We start from the raw sequence: 23,400 nt of genomic DNA on the forward strand, positions 1-23,400 counted from the left end.
TTTGTCAACAACGTTCCTTTTGATTCTAGTTCATCTAAACATGTAGCAAGTCGATGCCTAAATAAAAATCAGCAATTTTTGATTTTTCAATGTTATAATGATTAAAGATAAATTGTTTAAAATATGCTTGATTTTTAGTAAAGCACGACGCTTTAGAGGGTTTGGGGGCTTTAGGCCTACTCTTATTTGAAGTAATTCCTGTTAGTTTTGTGTTTGACTTCATTATTCGCTTTGCTTCTCCATAGCAGTATCTATCGTCTTTATGTTTGATGAGATTATTCATTTTAATTTCTGTTCAGTTTTCGTTTCATTTATCTATTCAGAATAATTTTTGTTCGTTTTAAGCTTCAATTAATAAAAAACTTTATTCCTACTCGTTTTAGGACTGAATATGGTTATTGACGTTTCTATGAAAAATTCGTCTTTTGGAAAACATTACGAAATGAAAGGAAGATATACTACCTTAACGCCAGGGCAAGTTCTGTATTTTCCATAAGTGATGAATATGCAACATCTAGAGGAGTTGATCCTCTTAGAGATGGTCGACTGAGAAGAATATTCGAATTTTCCAGAAGGAATGCTAAGTTGTCAAACATTGCCTTTTGATTTTGTCTCGAAGTTCGACAGAAGTAGCAAAGGAAACGGCAGCAAGCTACAACCATTTCATGGGAAGTATCCTGCAATTTCGTAATCAAGAAAAAAAAGTGCGAAACCACATGGATAAAAAGATAACTTGAATAGAGTCAAAGCCAGATTGGGATAAAATCTTATTTCTACAAATCTAATTTGTAGATCTAAAAAATAAATTTCTTCAAGTACGTTTTTTCTCTTTTTTATTTAATTTAATCAATATTATTAAAATGGAGAACTGACCCTTCTCCCAGCTAAGTAACTAATATAAGCCCCTAAATTAGACAAAAATATTTGATTTCACAATAAAAAATATGCATAAGACTCCCAAATTTATAGTATCCAATAAGAAAAGTATTTTAAGCATTTAGATTCCTTTTTTAGAATCCATAACTGAAATATATTCTGAGATTAAATAGAAACAGTCTCGAAGCAGCTAGGACTTTGAAGCCTGCCCTTAAATTTAAAAAGAAAACCTTGGAGCATGTAATTTTTCTCGTGATTATCAGACAAATTCAACTTCCTTTTTTACGATCTTACAGTCCCCCCTCCCCCTCACCTCTTTTAACTCAATTAAGAAATTTCTACAAAAGTTAGGCACATTTTAGAATATGAGCCATCATGAAAAGTATAATCTCAAAGCCACAAAGAAGGATAATCTTTAAAATTTGCCTATAAATATTTAAAAAGCATTGAACAAGCTTACTTTCTCCGTTGGAGCTGCTGTCGTAGCTTCCATATCCCCAATGGCTGCCTGAGATTGCGGGACTTGTACATCACTCTGAGCCTGAGCTCTTCTTCCCAGAGTGTTCATCATGATAGCCATTACATTTTCGTTCATTCTTAGATTTCTAATTAAATCTGGATGTTGAAAAAACACGTGATTGTTAACCATGTTCCTAGAAAAAGTTTGTTTGATCATACAGAGTCAGATTTTTACAGTACATGACGAAAAAAAATCTTCTGACAAGGGGATTTTGGTTGAAGTAAGTAAACAGTGGCATAATTTCGTCAAAATCCTGGGGGGTGGGAGCAAAGTTGGAGCCAATTTTCCCAAATCAAGTAAAAATGACAGTAAAAACTAAAAACTAAGTCATTCGGTACCATAAAGGTACTATTTAGTGCTATAAAAATAGCATAAGGGTACTAAATAGTTCTATAAAGGTAAATATGTACTAAAAAAACTGACCTGTTTCTGTTGATGCTTGAATTATGAAGGTTTATCTTAGTTTCGACAAGATTTGGGAAGAAACTAAATTTCTGATGGGGGGAGGGAAACCAAGGTCTGGGAGGTGCAGTTACCCCACCCCTTCCCAATAGCAAATAACGCCCCTGTAATTAAAATAGGCAATGCGACTTTCTTTTTTTCCGGTTGAGATTTATACCCCACCATTGATCAGGTTGATTAAATTAGTCCCCTGTTTTCCGAGGGGTACTCAAGAATTGTTTCATTGACAAGACACTTCGACTTATATTCCCATATGTTACTTCATCTTTCTCAATTGAAGAAACGCTTGGGTTTTAACCCCAAAATTGCTTTCTTTGGTGCTAAAGGCAATTAAGGATGTGTGTTGTTTTAACAAAAGAAAAAGACAATGAAAACTGGTCACTTTAGCAGCCAAGTATCACAGAAGTTGAGTTTCTACTTCTAAACCTACTCTATTCAGAGGTTCATTTTAAAATGCATCACACAAGATTCTTACTTACTTTAAATCGTTTCTTATAATCTATTCCACGACAACCTGTATTTCATTTGGCTACAGCTGGGTTACCGAAAAGTGGAGTCTTCTACTTTTTTAGAATACCAAAAGGTAATTGGAGATTGAAAACTATCTTTTCCAAAAGGTAGTTATGGCTGCGATTCAAATATTTGTAACGACATTCAATTTTGTGGTTGATCAATAAAAAGTAAAATAGACACCATAAAAACTGACTGTTATAACTGCAAATAAACACTGGCTTTTATCCTTTTCGAAACTTTTTTCTTTTTGATAATTCAGACTACCAATAATCATTCATTATTGAACTTAATAGATGCCTTGATTTCCGTCTACTTTTCAAAAGTGAAATTATGAAGAAAGGGTATCTACTAGAATTAAAGCAAATTAAAAGTGATTTCTGAAGTCATAGTTTATCTCACATTTTTTGTGGTTAACGCGATGTAAATGCGGTGTGTAAATTTCGGTGTATTGCGGTAATAACAAATATTTTTTGCGGTGTAAATATACTGTATTCTATAATTTTCAGTACTATAGTTTTGTACCAACTAGCGTTCATAGCGTCGAAAGCTACTTCACCGTATGAAAAAGAAAGAACATAAGAAAATCTTTCGACTATTCAAACAAAACCAATAGGGCTAAACATTATAAAGCTTACCAGAGAAGTACTCTAACCAATTCTTCTTCTTCTTGAGACATTTGCACGGGTAGAAGTCCTCTGACCCGACTCAATCCTTCCCAAAGAAGTTGAACATCTTTTTTAGTCTGAGAATTGATGACGTAAGTGCTCAAAAGGGCTCTCATTACTTCTCCTACCCCATCGTACTGACGAAGGAGCAGTCTAAAAAAAGTATTAACATTAAAGTATTGGGGTTCCCTGAAATTTCTTGACCATAAAAAGGCTTTAAAAAGTTTCTCAGAAAGGTAATGTCATTTTTCTGTCTCCGTTACTTCCTCTTGTCAATTTTTATTGTATATCCTTGACGAGTATATAAACATTGAATGTCTCTATTTAATACTGCTTCCAAATATCTAAAATTTAATAAGCTTCAAGCTACCAATCAAAAGTCAAATCTGCAAAATTTAAAAATGGGGAGAAAGGCGACTCAGTCTGTACAAAACTCACAGCATCAAATTCTAAGCGACTAAGAGCCAAACAAAGCAATTTTTAGACTCTACCTCCAAAAATTAAAAATTCATATTTTTCGCGTCACAAGTAAGTGTATATTATTTTATATGTTTATTTGTTGTTATTTTTTTCGCCTGAGGTGCTCGTATCAAACCAGCGGTCGTAAAATCCCAGGAAAGATTTTTTGAACAGAAATCGTAAACTGCAGTGCCCTTTTAAGCAGCCAAAACTTATCACAAACAACTAACACTGCCCCTTCCGCACAGTTTTCTACTTCTAAGCCCTTCACAGGTAAACACGGCATCGAGTCAACATTTCAGGTCAAGCTTTTTTAATTAGAAAGGTCGAAATATGTGAACAATATATCTTCAAGGGTAGCACAAGCAATGCGGTTCCACACCATGGGAAAGAGACTAAAGTTATGAAGAACTGCTTATTCTATACATACAGATTCATAAATAAATCTTCCATAGAAAGGTAGACTTGTTATACATTGTTGAGCCTATGGTCTTCCAGATATTTGGTCATGGGCATTTTAGTTTATTCCAGATATCTCAGAGAAACTACACCGCGTGGAAATGACTAATTTCAGGGTCAATATTAGAGGAAATATGCACCCTGTTCTTTTAGTGTGCAGGTTCAAGACAGTGTTACTACGAATTGTATACCAGGTCAACTTAGTCCATAGTTTGTTTTTTAAGGGCATGTAAAGCACTGTTTTCATATTGAATTTTGACTCAAGGGATGCTCTATAGACAAGGTAAGAGCATTGACATCGAAAAGGTATTTTTCTAGGATATCTAAGAGGAGTCCTGGCCACCTAAGAGGAGGAGGGTCTTCGGGCCAATCTCACAGAAGTTTTCCCTATCCCTCCCATGCGCTGGTTCAAGACAATATTCTTACTATGAATTGATCATAAAGTAACTGCTCTATTTAAATAGCCTGCTGAACTTCGGATCAAAATTTTTGTAGGACTTGTACCGTTAAATAGTTTCAATTAGACAAAAAAAAAAAAAAAAAAAAAAAAAAAAAAAAAAAAAAAAAACGAGAATAGGGGATCACGACAGAGATATCATAATACTTGTGGTATTAAACGACAAGTATATCCTCAATAGTAACCAATACCATGAAAAATGAAAGATATATATATATATATATATATATATATATATATATATATATATATATATATATATATATATATATATATATATATGTGTGTGTGTGTGTGTGTGTGTGTGACACCATGTCATCTATTTTATTACCTGATAATTGCCCAGTTAAACTTAAAACGAACAGAAAATACAGCAAATAAGAAGTCAGGCTAACGCTCCCTGTGCCTTGTAAAGACCAGAACGTCAGTTGCGCTTTAATGAAAACAATTTTTATTTCGAACTGTCAGTTTTTATTTGTAATAACATCAACAAAAAATAAACAAAGAAAAAAATTATCATATTAACCAAGTTTACTGAAAATATCTTACGAAATGCAGATTTACAGTTTAATATATCCTGATAGCCATTTCTGAAAGTCTTGGCAATTTTGTATTTTTTTTTACGTTATAGAAGAGAAAACACCTAAAATGCATTTTGTTGTCAGTGTAGGGCAAATGACGTCCTGCTTTTTACTCATTCTGTGTTTATCTTCAATATTCATTGTAATTTATGTTCTTTTGCTGTTTCTCTTACTTATTGATAGTGATTGATGTTTTGTTTTACACTTCTGCCGGTCTTAGGTTTAATGCACCTTTTTATTTTTCTTTCGAAACTTCATTTGCTTCCTTAAGAATTTCCTTCAGTTTTTTTTTCCCTTAAGAATTAAGATTGGTTTGCTCTTTGTGTGTTGAACAAAATTTTACAGCAAATACTGATAATAGTTGTACTATAGAACAATGGATGGGTGGTTACGTAGAATATTCTTCAAATAAATGGATTGAAAATTTTCATAGTCTTTGGGACTCTATAGGGTTGAAGCTTTTCTCATCACTATCATGTTACAACCCTGAATGCAGAAAAATGTTAATCGAACATCCCCGTCAACACACTTTAAAAGATAAAACTTAATTCCCTTGTGCATTTCTGAGATATTACAGATATACCCTTTTAACAGCCTTGAATGCACATTTTGTTTGATTTTTATTTAGTGTATCATCTCCCTCAATGTGCCATAAGGACTTGACTTAATGCCTTTAGCAATTCCTGATATTTTGCAGATACATTTCACTGACCAGCTGGATGTACATGGTGCTTTTTGATTCAGCTCAACATTCCCTGAAAGTTTCAACCTAAAACCCTTAGGTACTCTTGAGACATTACAGGTATATTAGTATTGTAATATTTACTGCAGATAGGATCTATCTGCAATCTGAGCAGATAGCAGATCCCTTTTAACAATCTGAACAAATATAGTGAGTTCTGCTTTTGTTCAAAATTCTCCTCAACAATCCCTGAAAGTCTCAGCTTAATACCCTTGGCCTTTGCTGAGATATCGTAAATATGCCTTTTGAAAACCTGGAAACACATGGTTTCTTTTGATATGATGATGTCTTTCTCCCTTTACCAGTAACTATTTATTCCTCCCAAACCTTTTACCATTTAGTCTTATATATCCAATGTTAGTCGGCAGTTAGTATAAAAATTTATTAGCTACATGACTGTCCCATGAGGTGGGACCAAGAAGAAGATACTTCCTGTTTCCTTGAGATTTGTACCCCATACCCTTTCACCCAAATCATTCCCTCTAACCTTTGTTTTACGATGGTAAAAAACCTTTTTACTGGAGATACATGGATGGCAACGGACCTTTAGGCAAGCTGTGCCAAGCTGATTTGGCACCCCGCAGATTAGGACATCGGTCACAGAGGAAAAGAAAAGAAGATATAAAGTTAAAATACAAAGTTGTGGTTCAAAATTTGCTTAAAAAGATAACCAGTGTCTTTAAATGAGTTTCAAATTTGCTATGCCACTTAGCAGAAGCATGCCTTTTTGACAATTGTGTGCTTTTTAGGAAAGATTCGTTCAATTATCTAAACATTCGTGCTATTTGGAAAAAAGCAACCGTTTTCAAAGCTTTTTTGGTGTTTACGGCAAATTGGAGGAGTTTTCTCTTCCCCATGGTCCCTCTGACCTACAAGCCACGGAAAATCATAAAACAAGCCTAAAATCAAATTTTGTCAGTCAAATTCAGAATATTTATTCTGTACAAAAAGTGATATAATCAAACAACAGATATAAGCGGGCATTTTTAAAGGTTCAGGACTTCAGTCAAAACAACCTAAATCGGGTATAGAGTAACGCAAAGATTTTTTGACTTGAGGCCAAATTGCGAATATAACCTGATCGGACACAATGCAGTACCGCTGACTACGTACAGATCTATGTCACTCGTGATGTTTGTCCTTGTCACTTCATACGTAGAAACTTGAGAGGCTCATTCTATCAGACAATGAAAGTTCTTGTTCCATTTCAAAGAATAAAAATTGATTGGAGGGCAACCAGCTCCCCTCTCGTGCTCTTTCTGCCTCCTGACACCCTTACCTACCCATAGAGTCAGATAAACATTTTGAGACAGTTGGGCCACTCAGAATGATCAAAACTTTCAAAAAATGTGTCATTGGCGATGAATTCGTGTCAACAAGAGTCGACCTCCTGCAAAAGCTAGTCCATGCCTATTACCATCCTATATAAATGCCCGTGGATATTAAAGGTAATCACAATGTGGGGTAGTTCATAAAAACATCATCGCAAGGAGGAGGTTAAAAAGTCACAAAAAGCCCACCGAAACAAACAAAATGCAGTGCAATTCTGTGTCGTTCATAATTCTACAGTTTTAATGAGAAGTAAAAAAATATCACGTGTTTGATTTATAAATTAAAATGTAAATAATTCCCGCTAATTTTCATAAAACAACTCGATCCAGCTTTCGAACAAACAAACTTACGTGCGAAATTTTAGCGAAAAGATCGATAGCATTTTTTTTTTTAACATGGAAGTAAAGAGCGATGGTAGAAGCTAAAAGGAACAGGAACTCCTTTTTCGCGATGGAGTCGATATTAGCACAATAAATAAATTTAACAAATTAATAATGTTACAGATTTTTAATTGGTCAAGTCAGTGGGCCTGGGAGTTCGGTTCCCAAAATATAAAGATTTTTATAATTTTATCAACAGTAATCAAAAACGTCCATGTAAATCACCTTTTTCTGTTTTGTTTAATTCCCCCCCCCCCCTATAGAAAATAGAAGTAATGTGGAAGCAGCTGTATGTATCTAATCAAACTACACAATTATATAAAACTGGAAATAATAAACAAATTGAATGACAATATGTGATAAATATGGGAAAGTTACCTCAGTTTTAGGAGAACATGAGCAAAGCTAGCCTTTTTGCAAGGACTGTTGTGCGCTCCAATTGAAACAGAAAATTAGTTTTTACAAGGAATCATACATGTTTCAAAGCACCCATACCTGAACATTTCACGAACAAGTTGTCTGGATTCCATTTCTGATTCCTCTGCCCAACGCACAATTGTTGTAATCAACACTTTCCTGAATTTTTCTGAAAATGAATGCACAATATTATATTTGAAAAATGGAAAAATCAATTTCATGTAAAAGGATTCTAACGGTTGCGGTTTCATTTTTTGATATTATGAAATTAACACAAACACGGGAATTTTCTCGTGTCTACAAACACGCGAGAAAACGAAATCCCAAAACACGTTTTTGAAGTTAAAAGACATAAGAGAAAAAGCAAGAAAGAAACCTTGCTTTGTCTTACCGAGAGTAAAATTGGACTGGACAAGATAGTGGGGGGGGGGGCTTAGGGACTAACACTTGTTTTCAGGTTTCGAGGTACGTCATATAGAAACTGGTGAAAGAGGTACAACATAAAAAATAGCATATGTGTGACTACGTGGTCCCAAGAGTCAGAATTTACCTGTCCTCTATTTGTCTTCATCATGCACAGAATAAGAATAGAGACGGAGTAAAGAAGAGACAAAAAAACAGAGATGAAAAGAGCAAAATAGTAAGCATACAGTAAAAGAGCAAAATAGTAAGAGAACCACAAAAGAAACTAAAAATTATAGGGAAAGAAACTTTGAAAATAGAAAACTTTTTCGTTGTCTGTAAGTATGTTATTTACTGTAAGAACGCACCAAGACTGACACAATACATTAAGGAATAATAATACTAAGGCAATGAAATATTGTACATAGCGAATGAGCTATGAGTTAAAGTGTATATGATATTCTATTTTTATTTCTTCTTTTTTATAAGAAATAAAAGAGCTCTTATTTCAAAAACATTTTATAACCTGCATATTCTCATAGAACCGTTGTATTGTGTATATATGCATGTAAGCATGTTTATATGTGTATGTATATACATAAATGTATATCATTATGCATGTGTAGTTACCAATTCTGAACTGAACCTCAGGGATTCTAAAATTTCTTTTTTGATTATTGAGACTATGAGAAAGATCTTTGATCTTTCCTTGGGGGATAAACGAGTAAAATCAACTATTATGTTAGTCCAATCTCACATAATTATGATAAACAACTGAACTGCAAATATTATAAATCCTAATTAATCAATTTAGATTACAGGTAAAAAGTGGATGAATTAGTTAAAAGTTATAAACCTATGTTTTTTTTTATTATACACATGAGGTAACGCATTGGTTTCATACAATTTTTTAAGAGAACCAAATATGGGCCAGATAAGTAGCCTCGACATTCTCGACATTTTGAAAGGACCCAAAAATTCATTTATAGCCAATAAAAATCCGTAAGAGGACACAATTTAACGTCCTCAAAGGACACATGGAGGATTAATCAGGATCCTTTGTGCAAGTAAGTTTTATAGACTTAACACCCCCACCCGCGAATACATCATCTATATCCTATAAGATTTTCCAACCTCACACACAAACTAAATCTCCGTAAAATTGTCCACTCTAGAACAAGAATTAGGTCTAGAATCAGAAATGAACTTGGAACTGTTTTACAGAGCATGAAACATTAACCTGAAGAGTAAAATATTAGTGGGTCAACAATAAAACTTTCTAAAGGAAGTTTTTTTTTTCAATATAGCTGTAAAATTCTACGCGTTTTTAAAAGAGAATGGATTGTAGTTATAAAATATCCGATATTTTAAAAGGGTTTTTAAGGTAAACTGTAAAACTGCATTGGCTATGTTTTTGACAGACCTTTTTTCTATTAAATGTAAGTTTAGAATTGTACACAATTAAAAAAAAATGTAAAAAAAAAGGTAAAAAAATGTTCAATAGATTTAAAGAATTTTAGCTTTCTTGAAACAATCCTCTAGACTTAGAGATGCAAAAATCATTAATTGAAAAAAGTTCCAACAGTCTTTAGTTTTGGAAGATTAAGATAGTTGCAGTAATTTTATGAACTTAGTAGAAAGGAGTCTGGAAGTCTACCGAGGGGGATGACAGTCTTCTAATAAGGAGAGGGATGACGAGTCAGCTGAAATAAAAATAAAAGTGATCTTAATTATTAGAGAATGTAAGAAAGTTGACATTTCTTGAGCAAAGAGAGCTGCGGTAGAAAAAATCTGGTTAAGACAATTTAAGCAGTTCTGGAACAACGCAAGTTCGTTGTTATCTTAGAAATGGGGAGTTGTTTCGATTAGTCTAAGTATGGCATAACTATCTTCCAAAATATGGCTTGGAGGATTTTGATTGGCTGAGAAAAATACAAATTGGCAGGCAAAGAGATTGTGCTTTTTGGATTTTCTTGGGGAAAGCCTGTGCTGTAATTGTTGTATTTCACGTTATTTTGAGACTGAATAAAATCATTGAGCTTGATAGCAAAGCTTTATTCTTAGTGTGAGTCACATCGATTGAAATGAAGTTTACAGTTCAGAATTCAAACCATTGCTTCCAAACAGCTGTCTCGACACATATTATCCGAGTTTGACCAACAACATCACCTACAGCAGGGCCTAAGGGCTAGAAGCAGAGCTATAAGGGTATAATTTTATTAGTAAAAAGTAGAGAAACACCCACTCCCGCTTTCACTCCTCCCCCAAAGAGAACCTATCTTGATGTGCATGTTTTCTTTTTTACCAGGATGAAACCCCTTCCATACATTTCCGAGGCCCATCCTGACAGGGCACGGACAAAACACCTCATATGTCAGAAATTCAATCAGAAGCTTGGATACCAGAGATTTCCAAGCATCACTAGAGAAGGAAATTATTTTGAATAATCTCTCGTGACAAGAGCCAACATAAAAATAAAAGATCAAAACAGCATCTATCGGGGAATTTTTATTTTCTGGAATACCTGTTCACACACATACTTCCATACATTTCACATACATTTCAATTTTTTTTTTACATGACTCCTATTGTTTGCTGGCAGATGGCATGTATGTTTGTAGCTTGGCCCTGAGTTTTCTGAAATCAAGTTCATGGTTCGTTAACGTGGTACGAAATAATTCTGTTAAATGCTCATTTGCCCATTTTTGAAACCATTTACCCCCAAATAAGATCTTAAGGGGCCCAGACCATCTCGTCTCACCCTCCAAAAAATTAGTTTTAGAGTTCTATACATGCATTAAAATGTCATATTGAACAAATATTTTATTTTCTGTTACCTTTCTATACAAGCTTGAATTTTTCACAGCCAAAATGCGAGCAGTATGCACCTCTCTCAGCTTCTCTTATGTAACTACCAATACATACTGAAACAATATGCGTATTCCTAACTTTGTCAGAACTCACATGTCAAATGGATATTGTTCACGACAAAAAGTTTTGTAAAACATTCATTTCACTGTATCGAACGGTAAAGGAGATTAAACTGAGGGCTAATGATGATTTTCGAGATGAATCGAAGCCAAACAATAGGATATTCTTTGCTAGACTGTACGTGAAGTATATTTGGAAAATGCTTCAAATTGTAACTTTAAGAATATAATTTCACATCTGAAAAAGATTTTGAAAAAGAAAAACGAGACCAGATCTCAGAGTAAAAAAGGAACCAATAGGATATATTGTTAAATATTAAATTATATTCAATCAAATAATTTTAGACTATCATGTGCATTACTTCCAATTTTATAGCAATTCTAATGAATTATCAAATATTATTTAATTTTTGAATTTTTTTTGGGGAGTCATTCTTTCGAAGAGTCGAGCAAAATTGAAGAGAACGAAAGTGATAATAAAGATTACCTTCTCGTGTTGGTAGTCGCTTTGGTGGCACAGCATCTTCTTTAATCTGTTCATCTTTAACAAGAGTGATGAAATTTTTGAATTTTTTAACGATTCCGTTTTTGTTCTCTTCAGAATCCATGTTCTGGTCATCAAGCTCATGTTCAGCATTTTTTATATGAGAAAGAAATATGTCATGGAATTCTATTATTTTTTGCTTGAGATTTTCATTGCAAGGGCAATTTTCCACTTCTTCTTCCTGCAAAAAAAGAATACTTTGTCCAAATAACTGTCACGGTATACTTTAAGGAGCTTTAATAACTAATTGGAAACGCTACTAATGACCTCACTTGGCACACCCTACTGGTTCCTTTTCTGACATAATCAGTTAATAGCAGCGTTAATTTCACTACCTAAGTTGTATTAAAGACGCGTGGAAACTGATAGTTTGCTTTAACCAGCATAACTCTCTCTCTTTCTCTCTCTCTCTCTCTCTCTCTCTCTCTTTCTCTCTCTCCTGTCTACATGGTAAACCCAGAAAAAAAATAATGATGCTAATACATAGGAGACAACTTGCTCTTTACTAGCTAAACACTATTGCTTTAACTATGATGGGTCATTAGCACAGTTTGGGACTAATTATGTCACAATTAGTGCCATTGGAGGTGTCACGTTTTTTTGGAGTGTTCGATAGTTCTGTTTAATGGGTAACTTAAGATTTTCACCCAAAGCCACTTAGGGCTTAGGGGAGCATCAAAGAAAATATAGAGCGTTAAACAGGTGACAGTTTACCCTAAACTGGTTTTGGCCCCTAAGAGGGTAATGCAACTCATAAGTTACGATCGAATTTTGGGCCACAATTTTTGTATATCATAGTTAGACTGATCCTGAGGCGGGAGTTCCTTGTCAACCCTTTCTTCTGGGCAATTAAGTTTCAAAGATAGAACATATTGTGTATTAATTCAAATAATTGTAAATGCCCATTAGGAGAGAAAAAAGACTCCCTAACAGGACAGTCCCAAACGTTGATTCCAGCATTTTCAAATACGAATTAATTCAAATATATGGACAGATGATAAATCCTAATTTTTGACTTTTAAATTAGTAATACATTTTATCATGTTCTCTACCAATTAGCTTATTTTAAATAATTATTTAAATCAGTTACCTCTAAGTTACGGAACCCAAGGATGACGTTCATCTGCTCCCTTGGTGGACATCTGAACTCTTTAGTCTTCTTAGCGGCAACTGCAGATGGCAAGTCTGATTGCTTGATTTCAATATATCTCCTTAACTGATCACTCTGCACTTCACCAACATAATCGTGAGCAAAAGCAATTACACTTTCGACACGATGGCGGAGTTGAATATCACACAGGTGATGTACCAGACTGCACAAGTGGAACTTACAGCCTTCAGCAAGCTTCATCTGAAGCAAACCTTTTCGGTGTTCATCGTTTCCAACTATATATAAAAAAAAAGTTTCACTGATCATGATTTAAGATAAATTTAAAGGCTTTAGTCACTCTGCGTAGTTAATTAAGCATAACATCCTAATCCTATTAATTAATGTCTTATCTACGTTTAAAAGATAAAAGAAATAAAAAAAATTCTTTAGATTATGGTAGCCTATGAGTGGTTAAGTGAAAGAGAGTGTTATAGTCCATCTCTTAATTAATTTCTTAGTTTCTGATTCTTAGTTTCTATTCAGAGGATTGCAGTCGTCCATAAACAGGGTTTTGGAGTCTTCCCCCGGCGGTTGTATCCATATATAGTTTATCTATTATTATAGTAAATAAAGCAAAAAGCAATTCAAGTCAAGACCAATAGAGACCTTCTTTAGAACTAATGATATATTCACATTCAAAATTTCAATCATATTTTTTCATCGTCATAGACAAATGTCGTCTCTGACATTTCCGCACTTTCGAGACAACTGCCAAAAATCGTTCGCTGATGTATTCTCTAAGAGAGTATCACCACGGCAACAGATTTCAGATTGATCAAAGTGGGATTGAACATACATTACCCTGCTAATCCTCCTTTTTGAAAACAGCTTAGCAAACGCTTTTTGGCAACTACCTCACAAGCATGAAAATATCTAGTGCGAGAAGGCCCTAGGGATCATTGACCAATCCCTTGAGTTGTGTTCGTATTTGTGCTTTTTTTTTATTGCTTTTATTCAATAAAAGTCAAGGCAAGAAGCGATGACTGGTTTTACACACTCCGCAGTGGTGTACAGTTTTTTTTTTATTATTATTAAATCTCGTATATCACCTTTTAATCAAAAAGGTATATCACCTTTTAGTCTTTTATCAAAATTAAAGATAATAATGAATGAACTTTATAAAAGATATTAAAACACGCAAAGTATAAAACACACATAAAACAAAGAAACACAAGTACAGTTAGCTGAAATAAAAGGTAAAATATAATCTTTGGTACTTAGGAGTGACTTCGTAACATACTGTTTTAAAGTTTTGATTTAAAGTTTCAAAAATGTATGTTCTTTGATGTTAGATGATCTTTTTTTTTGTGCCTGGTGTGTGGGTACTCAATAAGATTTTTTTTTAATGTTCAAACAGCTCATCAATTTCAAAATTTCTACTTGAAAACGTTTTTATAAAAAATTAAAATCTAAAAACAAACGAACACACCAAATTATCTTTATATATATGCGCCCATTCCCTTATGCTAGAAAATACATAATAGCAACGTCCTGATAGAAGGGTACTAGATTGACGATTAACCAACGAATACCCTAAGAAACGAAAAATTTCTGTTCTATTTTTCTTCTTTTTTAGTAATAATTTTAAACATTGTGTTTATATGGTGATCTTAATGTCAGAAAAGAAAAAGATCTTACCTTTATCAAATTCTGGGTCAAACACTTCAGGGTCAATCATTCTTAGAAGCCTTTCAATATCTTCAGTATCAAGGATTCCGCATAATAAAAGCTTATCCAACACTTTCAATAAAGGCACAAACAGTCTCTCATTACTACCTCCTACTGGATCTCTATTGTGCACTTGATTAAGCTTAACTGCAGTTTCTAGGGAAGACATTGTAAACACCTTCACAGCCTCAAAGGGGAATATTGGAGAGCTTAAATTCTTAATATTATCAACAACATCATGGATTTCTGATGTTTTCATCTGTGGACGAACAGATTCAAATAGAAGGGAACTCAAACTATGCTGTTGCGCTTCGACAGAGTAGGTTTCTTTCAGTTGTGGTGATAATGGAATAATATATTCATTTTGGTTTACCTCCATAGTATTTGCAAAGGATTCCAGATGAAGGGATATAAGAAGATCATAAAAACCAGATCGTAAAAGGCCAGCCATGTATTCGGACTGAATTGCATACAGTAATTGCTTCTTATCAACGTGAGAACAGATTATGTGTGCAGCTCGAAAGTTAGACTGGAAGCAGAGAGCTGAGTACAGCTGCAACGTATGCGAATGGAAGCTGAAAGCAAATTTTAGAGTTAAATTCTCTACTACTGAAAAAAATCCACTTCTACTTAATGTATTATTCACTAGGCTATTACTAAATTTGAAGTTTTCAAAAAAAAAAAAATGAAAAAAAAAACGGCAAGAAAAGCCTGTTAAGACCGGCCTTTTGAGTACCAAGGCTGTTTGAATTTGGGATTTCTGTTATGACTGTTACACAATTGCGGTTAAATTATGCATGCATAATCTAAACAAATTCTATATGGCTCTCAAATCAGTGTTCAACGTCGTACTTCGCTTTTTTTCTTCCTGCCAACTCTGCTCTCTGCTCGACATTCCATTTAGAAATTTTATTTAGTACTTGTAAATTTGACTGTAAATTTCGAATTTCAAAAAACAATTGAAAACCAAAGTCACAGTCGGATATTTAATGAAAATTTGAAGTTTAAAGTACAATGACTATTTTTACAGTTTAACCGCGAATCATACCAGAATACAAGGAAGAGGAGAGTTGAAAGTGATAGAGAACTTCCCTCTTTCTCTCCTGACATCAGTCCGAAGAACTCGTCCGTTAAAAAGAAATCAAAGTGGTCGGCTGAAAATTGCAGTTTTAAACTGAACCTCCTCTCTCAGGAAATATGCTCGGATTCCCCCTCCCTCCCATTATAGTTTATATTTTTGACAACAGTACATCTTTCAAAATACTATGTTTTACCTGAAATTACCCCTAGGACAAAGGTTTACCATAGTCAGACAATCCTAGTACAAAGGTTTCAAGCTCTTAGTCGTCTCTAAAAATATATGGAATTTATTAAAACCTAAACGCTATTATGAAACGTTCTCTCAATTAAATAGTGTTTGGAGATCTAGCAACTATTCTTTGAAGTCGGAACTGCGCCTGTTCAATAGCAACGTTATCACCCTAGAAATTTACGGATGCAAATCCTGGAGTCCGTCTAGAGCTGTGGAGAAACCCTTACTTCGATTTGAGAACAATTACCTACGAAGAACACTCGCGATTTGTTGGGCTAATAGAGTACCCAACTCCCGAATCAGGCTTCCTACCAAGCTGCCTCGAATAACCGACGAAGTCCGACTTAGAAGGTGGTGTTACTGGGGTTACATGACTCGAATGAGACAAGGACAACTTCCCTATGATGTTTGGTGCTGGACTCCTCCGGAAGAGTGAACCACTATTGGTCGTTCCCTTGAATATGAGGCAAGAGCTATACGATCATCTATCAATGAACTGTGGTATCTGGCTCAAGATTGCCTCGACATGGGAGTTCAACCCTTGCTGTCCTATACACCAAAAAGCGTACAGGATCTAATTCCAACAACAACTCCTTCGATACGAAGTGCCCTGGTCTAAAAAAAAAAAAAAAAAAAAAAAAAACATTGTGCCCACATTGCTCTTTACTTAAGCAGAGCTCTTGCGCTGCCTATGATAATGTCACAAAATTGTGAGCTTTTTTGTAAGAGGTGAAGGCCTGAAATAGGTGATGGCATTCCTCTTATTTAGGAAAATTTGATTTTATTTTGAAAAAAAAAATATACTTAATGAGTCAGTGAATTTTCATATAAAGGCTAAGTTCCAATGTAAAGAGCGAGGGACCGAGGGGTACAGCAGCATCCGCTCATATTTAAAATAATCTTGCATATGATAGTAAAAACCCAAAAAAATTATTTGAAGAAATTAAAAAAAAAATTTTTTATAAGAAATGAATATCGAAATTCAAGATAGCAGGTTGTCAGTGGTAATTAGGTTATAATATCCGCACTAATAGAAAGCAAGTGGATACCTCAATAGCTTTTCGTGCTCTATAAGTTCCAACACATCAATGCTCCTATCTTCTTCTGGAATATGCAGCGCTAACATTGAGACTGCATCTTCGCATAGCAAAGACCATCCTCGGATGTCTGACAATTTGAGAGCATGGACACGAAGTGATTCATTGGGTACGCGTGCCCATTGATGCTGCTGTAAGCACTGAACTTTCAGCCTTGGCGGAAGTTGAGGCGTATGGTGCTTCTCCGAGTTTTGCAAAATGGCTGCCGAAAGTGGAAGAGTAGTTTGTGTCCGACCTAATTCAAATTGAAGCATGTCCTTGCTTGTTGCCTCGACAAATATTGCAGGAAACAGTTTTGTTGACGGCTCCATCTGGAATTTTTGAAAATATATTAAAAGTCAAAACAACAATTACAATTCATTAACCAGAAAAAGCCACTGAGAAATATTACTTATAGTCTATTTTCCAAATAGTATCCTTTACCATCTCCCTTTTCCCTCTCTTTCTTTTTATTTTCTTTTTGATTCTCTCTCTCAAGTAGGATAACCCAGCATATTTCAGGCAAATCGTTTTAATTTATTATCGTATTAAAATGTGTTTCTAACTAAAAAGAGTTAGGAAAAAAACGTCAAACGTAACCACCTACATCTTAAATATCTGCAAAAATGTAGTTACATTATCTAACTTTCTTCATAGTTTCCATACGGATGGTATTAAACACTAGCTTTTCTTTTAAGAAATTGTCAGAGATTACACTTGTTGCAAACATTGACGCCTCTGAGCTCTCAAAAAAAGTTCTCTCAAGACCAAAATAGAGTGTTGCGCTACCAAATTATGGCACAAAGTAACTACATTGAAATCTGTTTGATATGTCTGAAAATTTATGTTCCTTAGCTCCGAAAGTCGAATTTCGTACGTAAGAACACTGCCTTTGTACAGTACTTTACAAAATATAAAGTAAAACAGCCAGAGCCTACAGCAAAACTGAACAGTTTCTGTACCCTGTAATTAATTATTATTTAAAACAAGAAATTGTACTACCATCATACAGAATGATCATGCTGCTGAAGAATAGAATCTAGAATAAAAAAGATAAATAGAGAAAAGAGTTCATTTTTAATTTAACCAAATAGAATTTCCAGCGACATTTTTTCTCTCTCTCGAAGAACGTAACTTTTCCCCCTCCTTTTTAAAGGAATTTTTAAGCGCTAGTTCAACTAGTTATGTAAGAATCAATCTTTCTGGCCAAAAAGTTGAAAAAAACGACTACGGGCAATAAGTTAAAACCCGATGGACAAAGAGCAATATGTCTTTCAAAACCAACTATGTCAACCTTGAGAGAAATCCTAGGCCAAATAAAACAAAACCACAAAATTAGCTGCTAAACGAAATTTTCTTAGCTTAATGATATTAATTGGCTTCGTAAACTATGAGTGACCTTTCCCTGGATAATTGAAAAAGACAATAACACTAAGTAGTGAAACTTGACAGATCGGAATGTTGAAATAGCCTTTGAAAATCTAATTTCCCCCGAGTTACAATAAAAACTCTCAAATACAAAGATTCATCTTAATACTAAGTGCATTTGTGTGACTGTTTAGTTAGAAGAAAAAGGGGATGTTTTTTTTTCAGCTAACAAAATGGAATCAATCTGTCATACGAAAAGGCTTTATTTAGATATTACTAGCTTAAAAGTAATTAATGCAGCATTCATGCAAAGGAAAGTTTTCGCTTTAGTACCAGGTTTCCTTTCCAACGCCTTTAAATACTCATTTTCAATAGCCTACAACAATCAAAGCATCGTTCCATCTATTAGTTTTTTGTATTTTAGGTGAAACCAAGGGTAGTTCAATGACTGTTATCTCCTCCCCCTCTCTCTCACCCTGGAAAAAAAATGTATGTAAAGTACATGACTCTACAACACTAAAAAAAAGTCTGAAGGTTTTCTGACGAAGAAAATTTCTTCTTGAACATAAGCCCCTCCATCAAAACATTAAAGCAACGGTTCTTAACTAAAACGCGTGTTTCTAGAAGTTTCAACGTAATTCGTTGTTTATTAATAAAGATCAAAACACTTTACTAGTTGATACAGTTATCGAATCACCTATTTCCTCAAATGAGCCAATTTAGCCAAACAGCCAACAGCCAGCTTAGCCAATTTATTTGTATGGTTGAGCCCTTCAACACCAAGAAATGTACTGATGATTTAAACAATTTGTAATACAAGTCTACAGCAAGAGATATCTCTTTCTTCTCTCATAAAAATTTCCTGTACTTATAATTGCAAAGGTAATTAGAAAATCCATGAAAAGATGAAAAAAGAGGCTAACCTTATACTTGTGACGAGTATCTTTACCATCACATTGAAAGGTTATGAAACCGGTAGCTGTATCAACGAAACATCCAATAAAGGATCCTTGTGATGCTCCTTTGCTGCTTGAATCCTGATTCACTTCATTATAAAGCTCATCTGCTCGGAGCATGTAGCAAGTATTACGGTCTATGTTTTCCACAACATGATCCCCTTCATCAACATGGACAACGGTCACTTTTCTATTTTTTGTCTGATCAAATGTCTTATCAGCTAAATGATATTGTGTTGTCACCCATCCGATGTACACATGAGCAAGATCCTTAAAAAAACACAATCAAAATTATAATATTTATTATTAAGCGGGTCTGATGAACTAATCAGAACGACCATTATCATATACCATAAAGTCCTAAGCTGCGAGTACAAGAAAATAAATAAAAGTGGGATTTACCCCAAAACAAAAAAATAATTTGGGAACAAACATTTATATTTGATGAAGCATCAATTGATTTATTAATAATTATTTTATCAGGTTGTCAAAGGGATAAAAATTCTTTGCTGAGGTCATGACAGCGGCAAAATCTTTCTGTAATTTTGTTTCAGGAGATGGGGGGGGGGGGTCTATTACTGATAAGGGACCATTGGGACCATATTTCAGCGATTTAACCCATTATTGAGACGGGGTTGTGACATTTGTGGTCAAATTTCTTTTTCTCGTCTCCAAAGCCCCTGACGAAGAGCAGGCTGAACATAAAACAATGCACTTGTTCCAGTATTGTGGGTCACTGATCTACTACGAGCTTCGTAATTCACCCTCAGCTCTACGATAAAAATCCTGCTTATGCGGTCTCATAGCGAAGTCAGGTTAGGTTTTTCACAAGTTCATTTATCAAGAGTCGCGATTACGAATTCTGCAGAGTTCGTTCGACAACTTGGACCTCTTGAGGAAACTGTAACTTAATTACTTATTAGATTTGATTTTGAACAAATGATCATGGTTTTGTGTTCTAGTAGGCTTTTAAACCTCTCCTCGCGATGTTTTTTTTTTTTTTTTTTTTTTTTTTTTTTTTTTTTTTTTTTTTTTGATTGCCTCCCCATCGCAGCATAATATTTGCATGTAGAAATGTACAAATTCGTGGTAATGGGCCTAGAAAAATGCCTATATAGGGCGTCGACTCTTGTTGATAGATGTACGTCGCCAAGCATTGAAAACGCTGTAACCCCTTAAACAAGATGAGCCCAGGCTTGCAACAAATCTCCATTCAACTGAAGTTCCTGGGTACTTCTTGCTGTCCAATTATAACCCGTTTTTAGTGCATTGTCAAGATTGGAGGAGGATTTTTGGTTCTCTAGGCTGCCCTGTTTTCTTTTCCCGGTGGTCTAATAATTTCAATAGTTTAAATAATATGAAAATTGCAACATGTTACGTCAGAATGTTAAAAGTCAACCAAACGTTCAGTGCCAAGACCGCGCAAATTGTTGCAACAAGAGTGAACCATGGTTAACAACTGAGGAGATCAAGACGTGAAAATATCTATCAGATAAACTGAAATACTACTTAGCTGCTGACTAGGTGTTTTTGAAGGAATTCCACCAGCCCGCCAAGTAGTTAGACTAATAAAAAGAGATTTCGATACCTATAGCCTATTTACTCCCACATAGATTGATCATGTGCAAGCAATAAAGAGGCACAACTATAAGCCGAATTTTTACTTCCCATCAACTTTGGTTTGGATTTGGATCCGATGTCTCCTTTAGGTAAAAGTGCTTAAGGCCATAATTTAGAGTCTCCTTTCCTCCTCTGCCACTGAGCAGGAATCGATTACCGGCTTTGAAAGTTGGTTGAAATACGACAGCTTTTCAGGCAGATTTTCCGATGATGAACAGGAGTAGGCTATTTAAGAATTTCCGCCAAAAGGCGGGAAAAATTTATATATACTGCAACAACGGCTTTTTAGGAGCCTACTGAATGCCGACCTATCTGTTCCCGGGACAAGATCTCAAAGAACGGGCTCAAAAAATTAGGAAAGGGGGTGATTTCCAAAAGCAAAAGCAGCAGATCTTTTATCAGATATAGCAGACCTCTAGCAAGTATGTAATCATGCCCAATATATCCATAATTAAAGCTGAGCTAAAACACTACGGTTACTATACACTAGTAGCTATTCTTAACTGACTAGTGACTATTAAATTGTTCAATGTCAAGTTTTACACAAAAAAAACTTACAGATTAAGACAAAATATCAGCTTGGAATGGACCACATAGCAAAAAATGATTCCATTGCCTAAGGACCCTTTAATAATGATGAATTTTTGCCAAAAAATACACTGAACATGCTTCAAGAAGTTTAACGTTTTATCAAATATTGCAGCAAAATATCTAAAAGAGATGTTACAATATAATAATTTTGTAACTTTTGTCGGGGTAAAGATCATTCCCTAGACTAAATTTTCCCAGTTTCCCTGACCCACATACCTGAGTACATCAAAACGCGTAATGAGCATCCGAGTTCTCAATTAGCTTATGTGTACGTCTCCCAAACTATTTGGGAGTAATTCAGTAAAATTTCAAGGAGTGTTTTGGGAAGGCTCACCCAAGATAGGGTCTGAAAAAAGCCAAAATACTTTTTTTTTTATGTTCGATTGGCTTAGTTCCTGGGGTCAATATGACCTAAAACTGTTAATAGGGAGGGAAAAGCGATAAGAGGAAAGAAGATAGGAAGCAATAGGTTTGATGCTTACATGCGTAACTCCCTGAACCAAGGGGATCTTAATAATAAAAACTTTGGTTGGGGTAACATCCTCCTTTCCCCTCTCCAAAGAAAATAAGGCCCGAAACTGAGCCGAAAATTAATGCACAAACAATACTATTAATACAATCCTGTATGAAAACTGATACCAAAAATAGAAGTTATTCAGGTCACTATAAGCAGTCACTCTTTCAAAAGACTATTGCTCAATTGCAGATATGTGACGACTTTCCAAGTGACTTAGAAATCACTGACCTATTATTATCAATGAGTCTGGACGAAAAGTACTTAATAGGATGTCTTGTTCATTACAGATCAGAAGACTATCGGATACAGCCAAGAGTAAGCAGTCAAAAACGGCAACCCAAATTTTATGTTTCCGATCAGCTTGAATATTATAGTCAAGTTCATTACATCCCTTAGCCAGTTAGCCCCAGATACAAAATGTAAAATTGAAAGTGTCTTTGGCTGTACTGATTCGTGACACCGGAATTTGGGCCCAAAATACTTTATAACTCTGATCTGCTTAAAACTTACAAGGCATGTAGACAGGGCCAGGTAGACTTTAAGTAAGACCAACAAATTTTTGAAAAATTACGGTTGCATCAATTTGCTGCACAACAATATCCAAAAAATTATTTTTCCTCTGATTGACCTCAAGCTTACGGGGATGTAGATAGGGACAAGGAGGCCTCAATGAAGACACAAAACATTGAGAAACATCGTTTGTATTAACTCGTGAAACCCAAAAAGGGTACTTTTCAATAGGATGGGCCAAAAATCGCTTTTCTCTGATGGGCTTGAAATTTTGAAGTACATAGATTGGACCAAGGGGACGTCAATGAGGACAAACATCTTGACCGGCCAATTTTTTTTATATTGATCTCTGATGCAAGTAATTCGATTGTTTTTTTTGTTTTTTTGGCTCAGAAGTCGGCTTGAAACCTAAAGGGCATTTCGATAGTGTCAACAGGTTCCATTGTAGCTCAAACTCATTTAACCCGACATTGTTAGAACTCAAATTCCATTCAGCCCAATCCCATTGAATTAAAATCCGTTCAATTTAATCCTATTCAGTCCAACTTTATACAACTAAACCCTCATTCAACTTAACCTAACTTAACTCAAACCTTCATTCAATTCAACACCCTTTTAACTGAGCCCTATTGAACTTAACCCTGATGCAATGCAACCCCCATAATTCAAATCAGCCCTTCAAGATGCAACTAAACTTGCATTTAAATCAAACCTAATTACCACGAGAATATCGCAGAACAACATATATTCTGGTGCAAGTGATAAAATTTTGGCTTAAAAGTCGATAAAAGCTGGAAAAAGTGTTTCCTCATTAAAAAACATTGTCGGTGTTTTTTATTTTATATTACTGTAAATGACTCAGAGATGTAAATTTCAAGCCGATCAGGCACAGA

The 23,400-nt window shown here is 34.8% G+C and overlaps 1 protein-coding gene across 1 annotated transcript in view; it reads right to left on the reverse strand.

Moving 5' to 3' along the window:
- RyR (Ryanodine receptor) overlaps window positions 1–23,400 on the reverse strand; it is a 602,377-nt gene that overhangs the window by 254,982 nt on the left and 323,995 nt on the right. The window contains 9 exon segments of the mRNA XM_089093383.1: window positions 463–677; window positions 1,337–1,529; window positions 3,007–3,189; window positions 7,942–8,032; window positions 11,683–11,920; window positions 12,830–13,125; window positions 14,528–15,132; window positions 16,919–17,277; window positions 19,237–19,539. Of these exon segments, the coding sequence (XP_088949509.1) occupies window positions 463–677; window positions 1,337–1,529; window positions 3,007–3,189; window positions 7,942–8,032; window positions 11,683–11,920; window positions 12,830–13,125; window positions 14,528–15,132; window positions 16,919–17,277; window positions 19,237–19,539 (2,483 nt within the window).

This window comes from Artemia sp. Qi Xiang Cuo, chromosome 8 (genome assembly GCF_049724085.1).
Source record: "Artemia sp. Qi Xiang Cuo chromosome 8, ASM4972408v1, whole genome shotgun sequence".
Taxonomy (NCBI): domain Eukaryota; kingdom Metazoa; phylum Arthropoda; class Branchiopoda; order Anostraca; family Artemiidae; genus Artemia; species Artemia sp. Qi Xiang Cuo.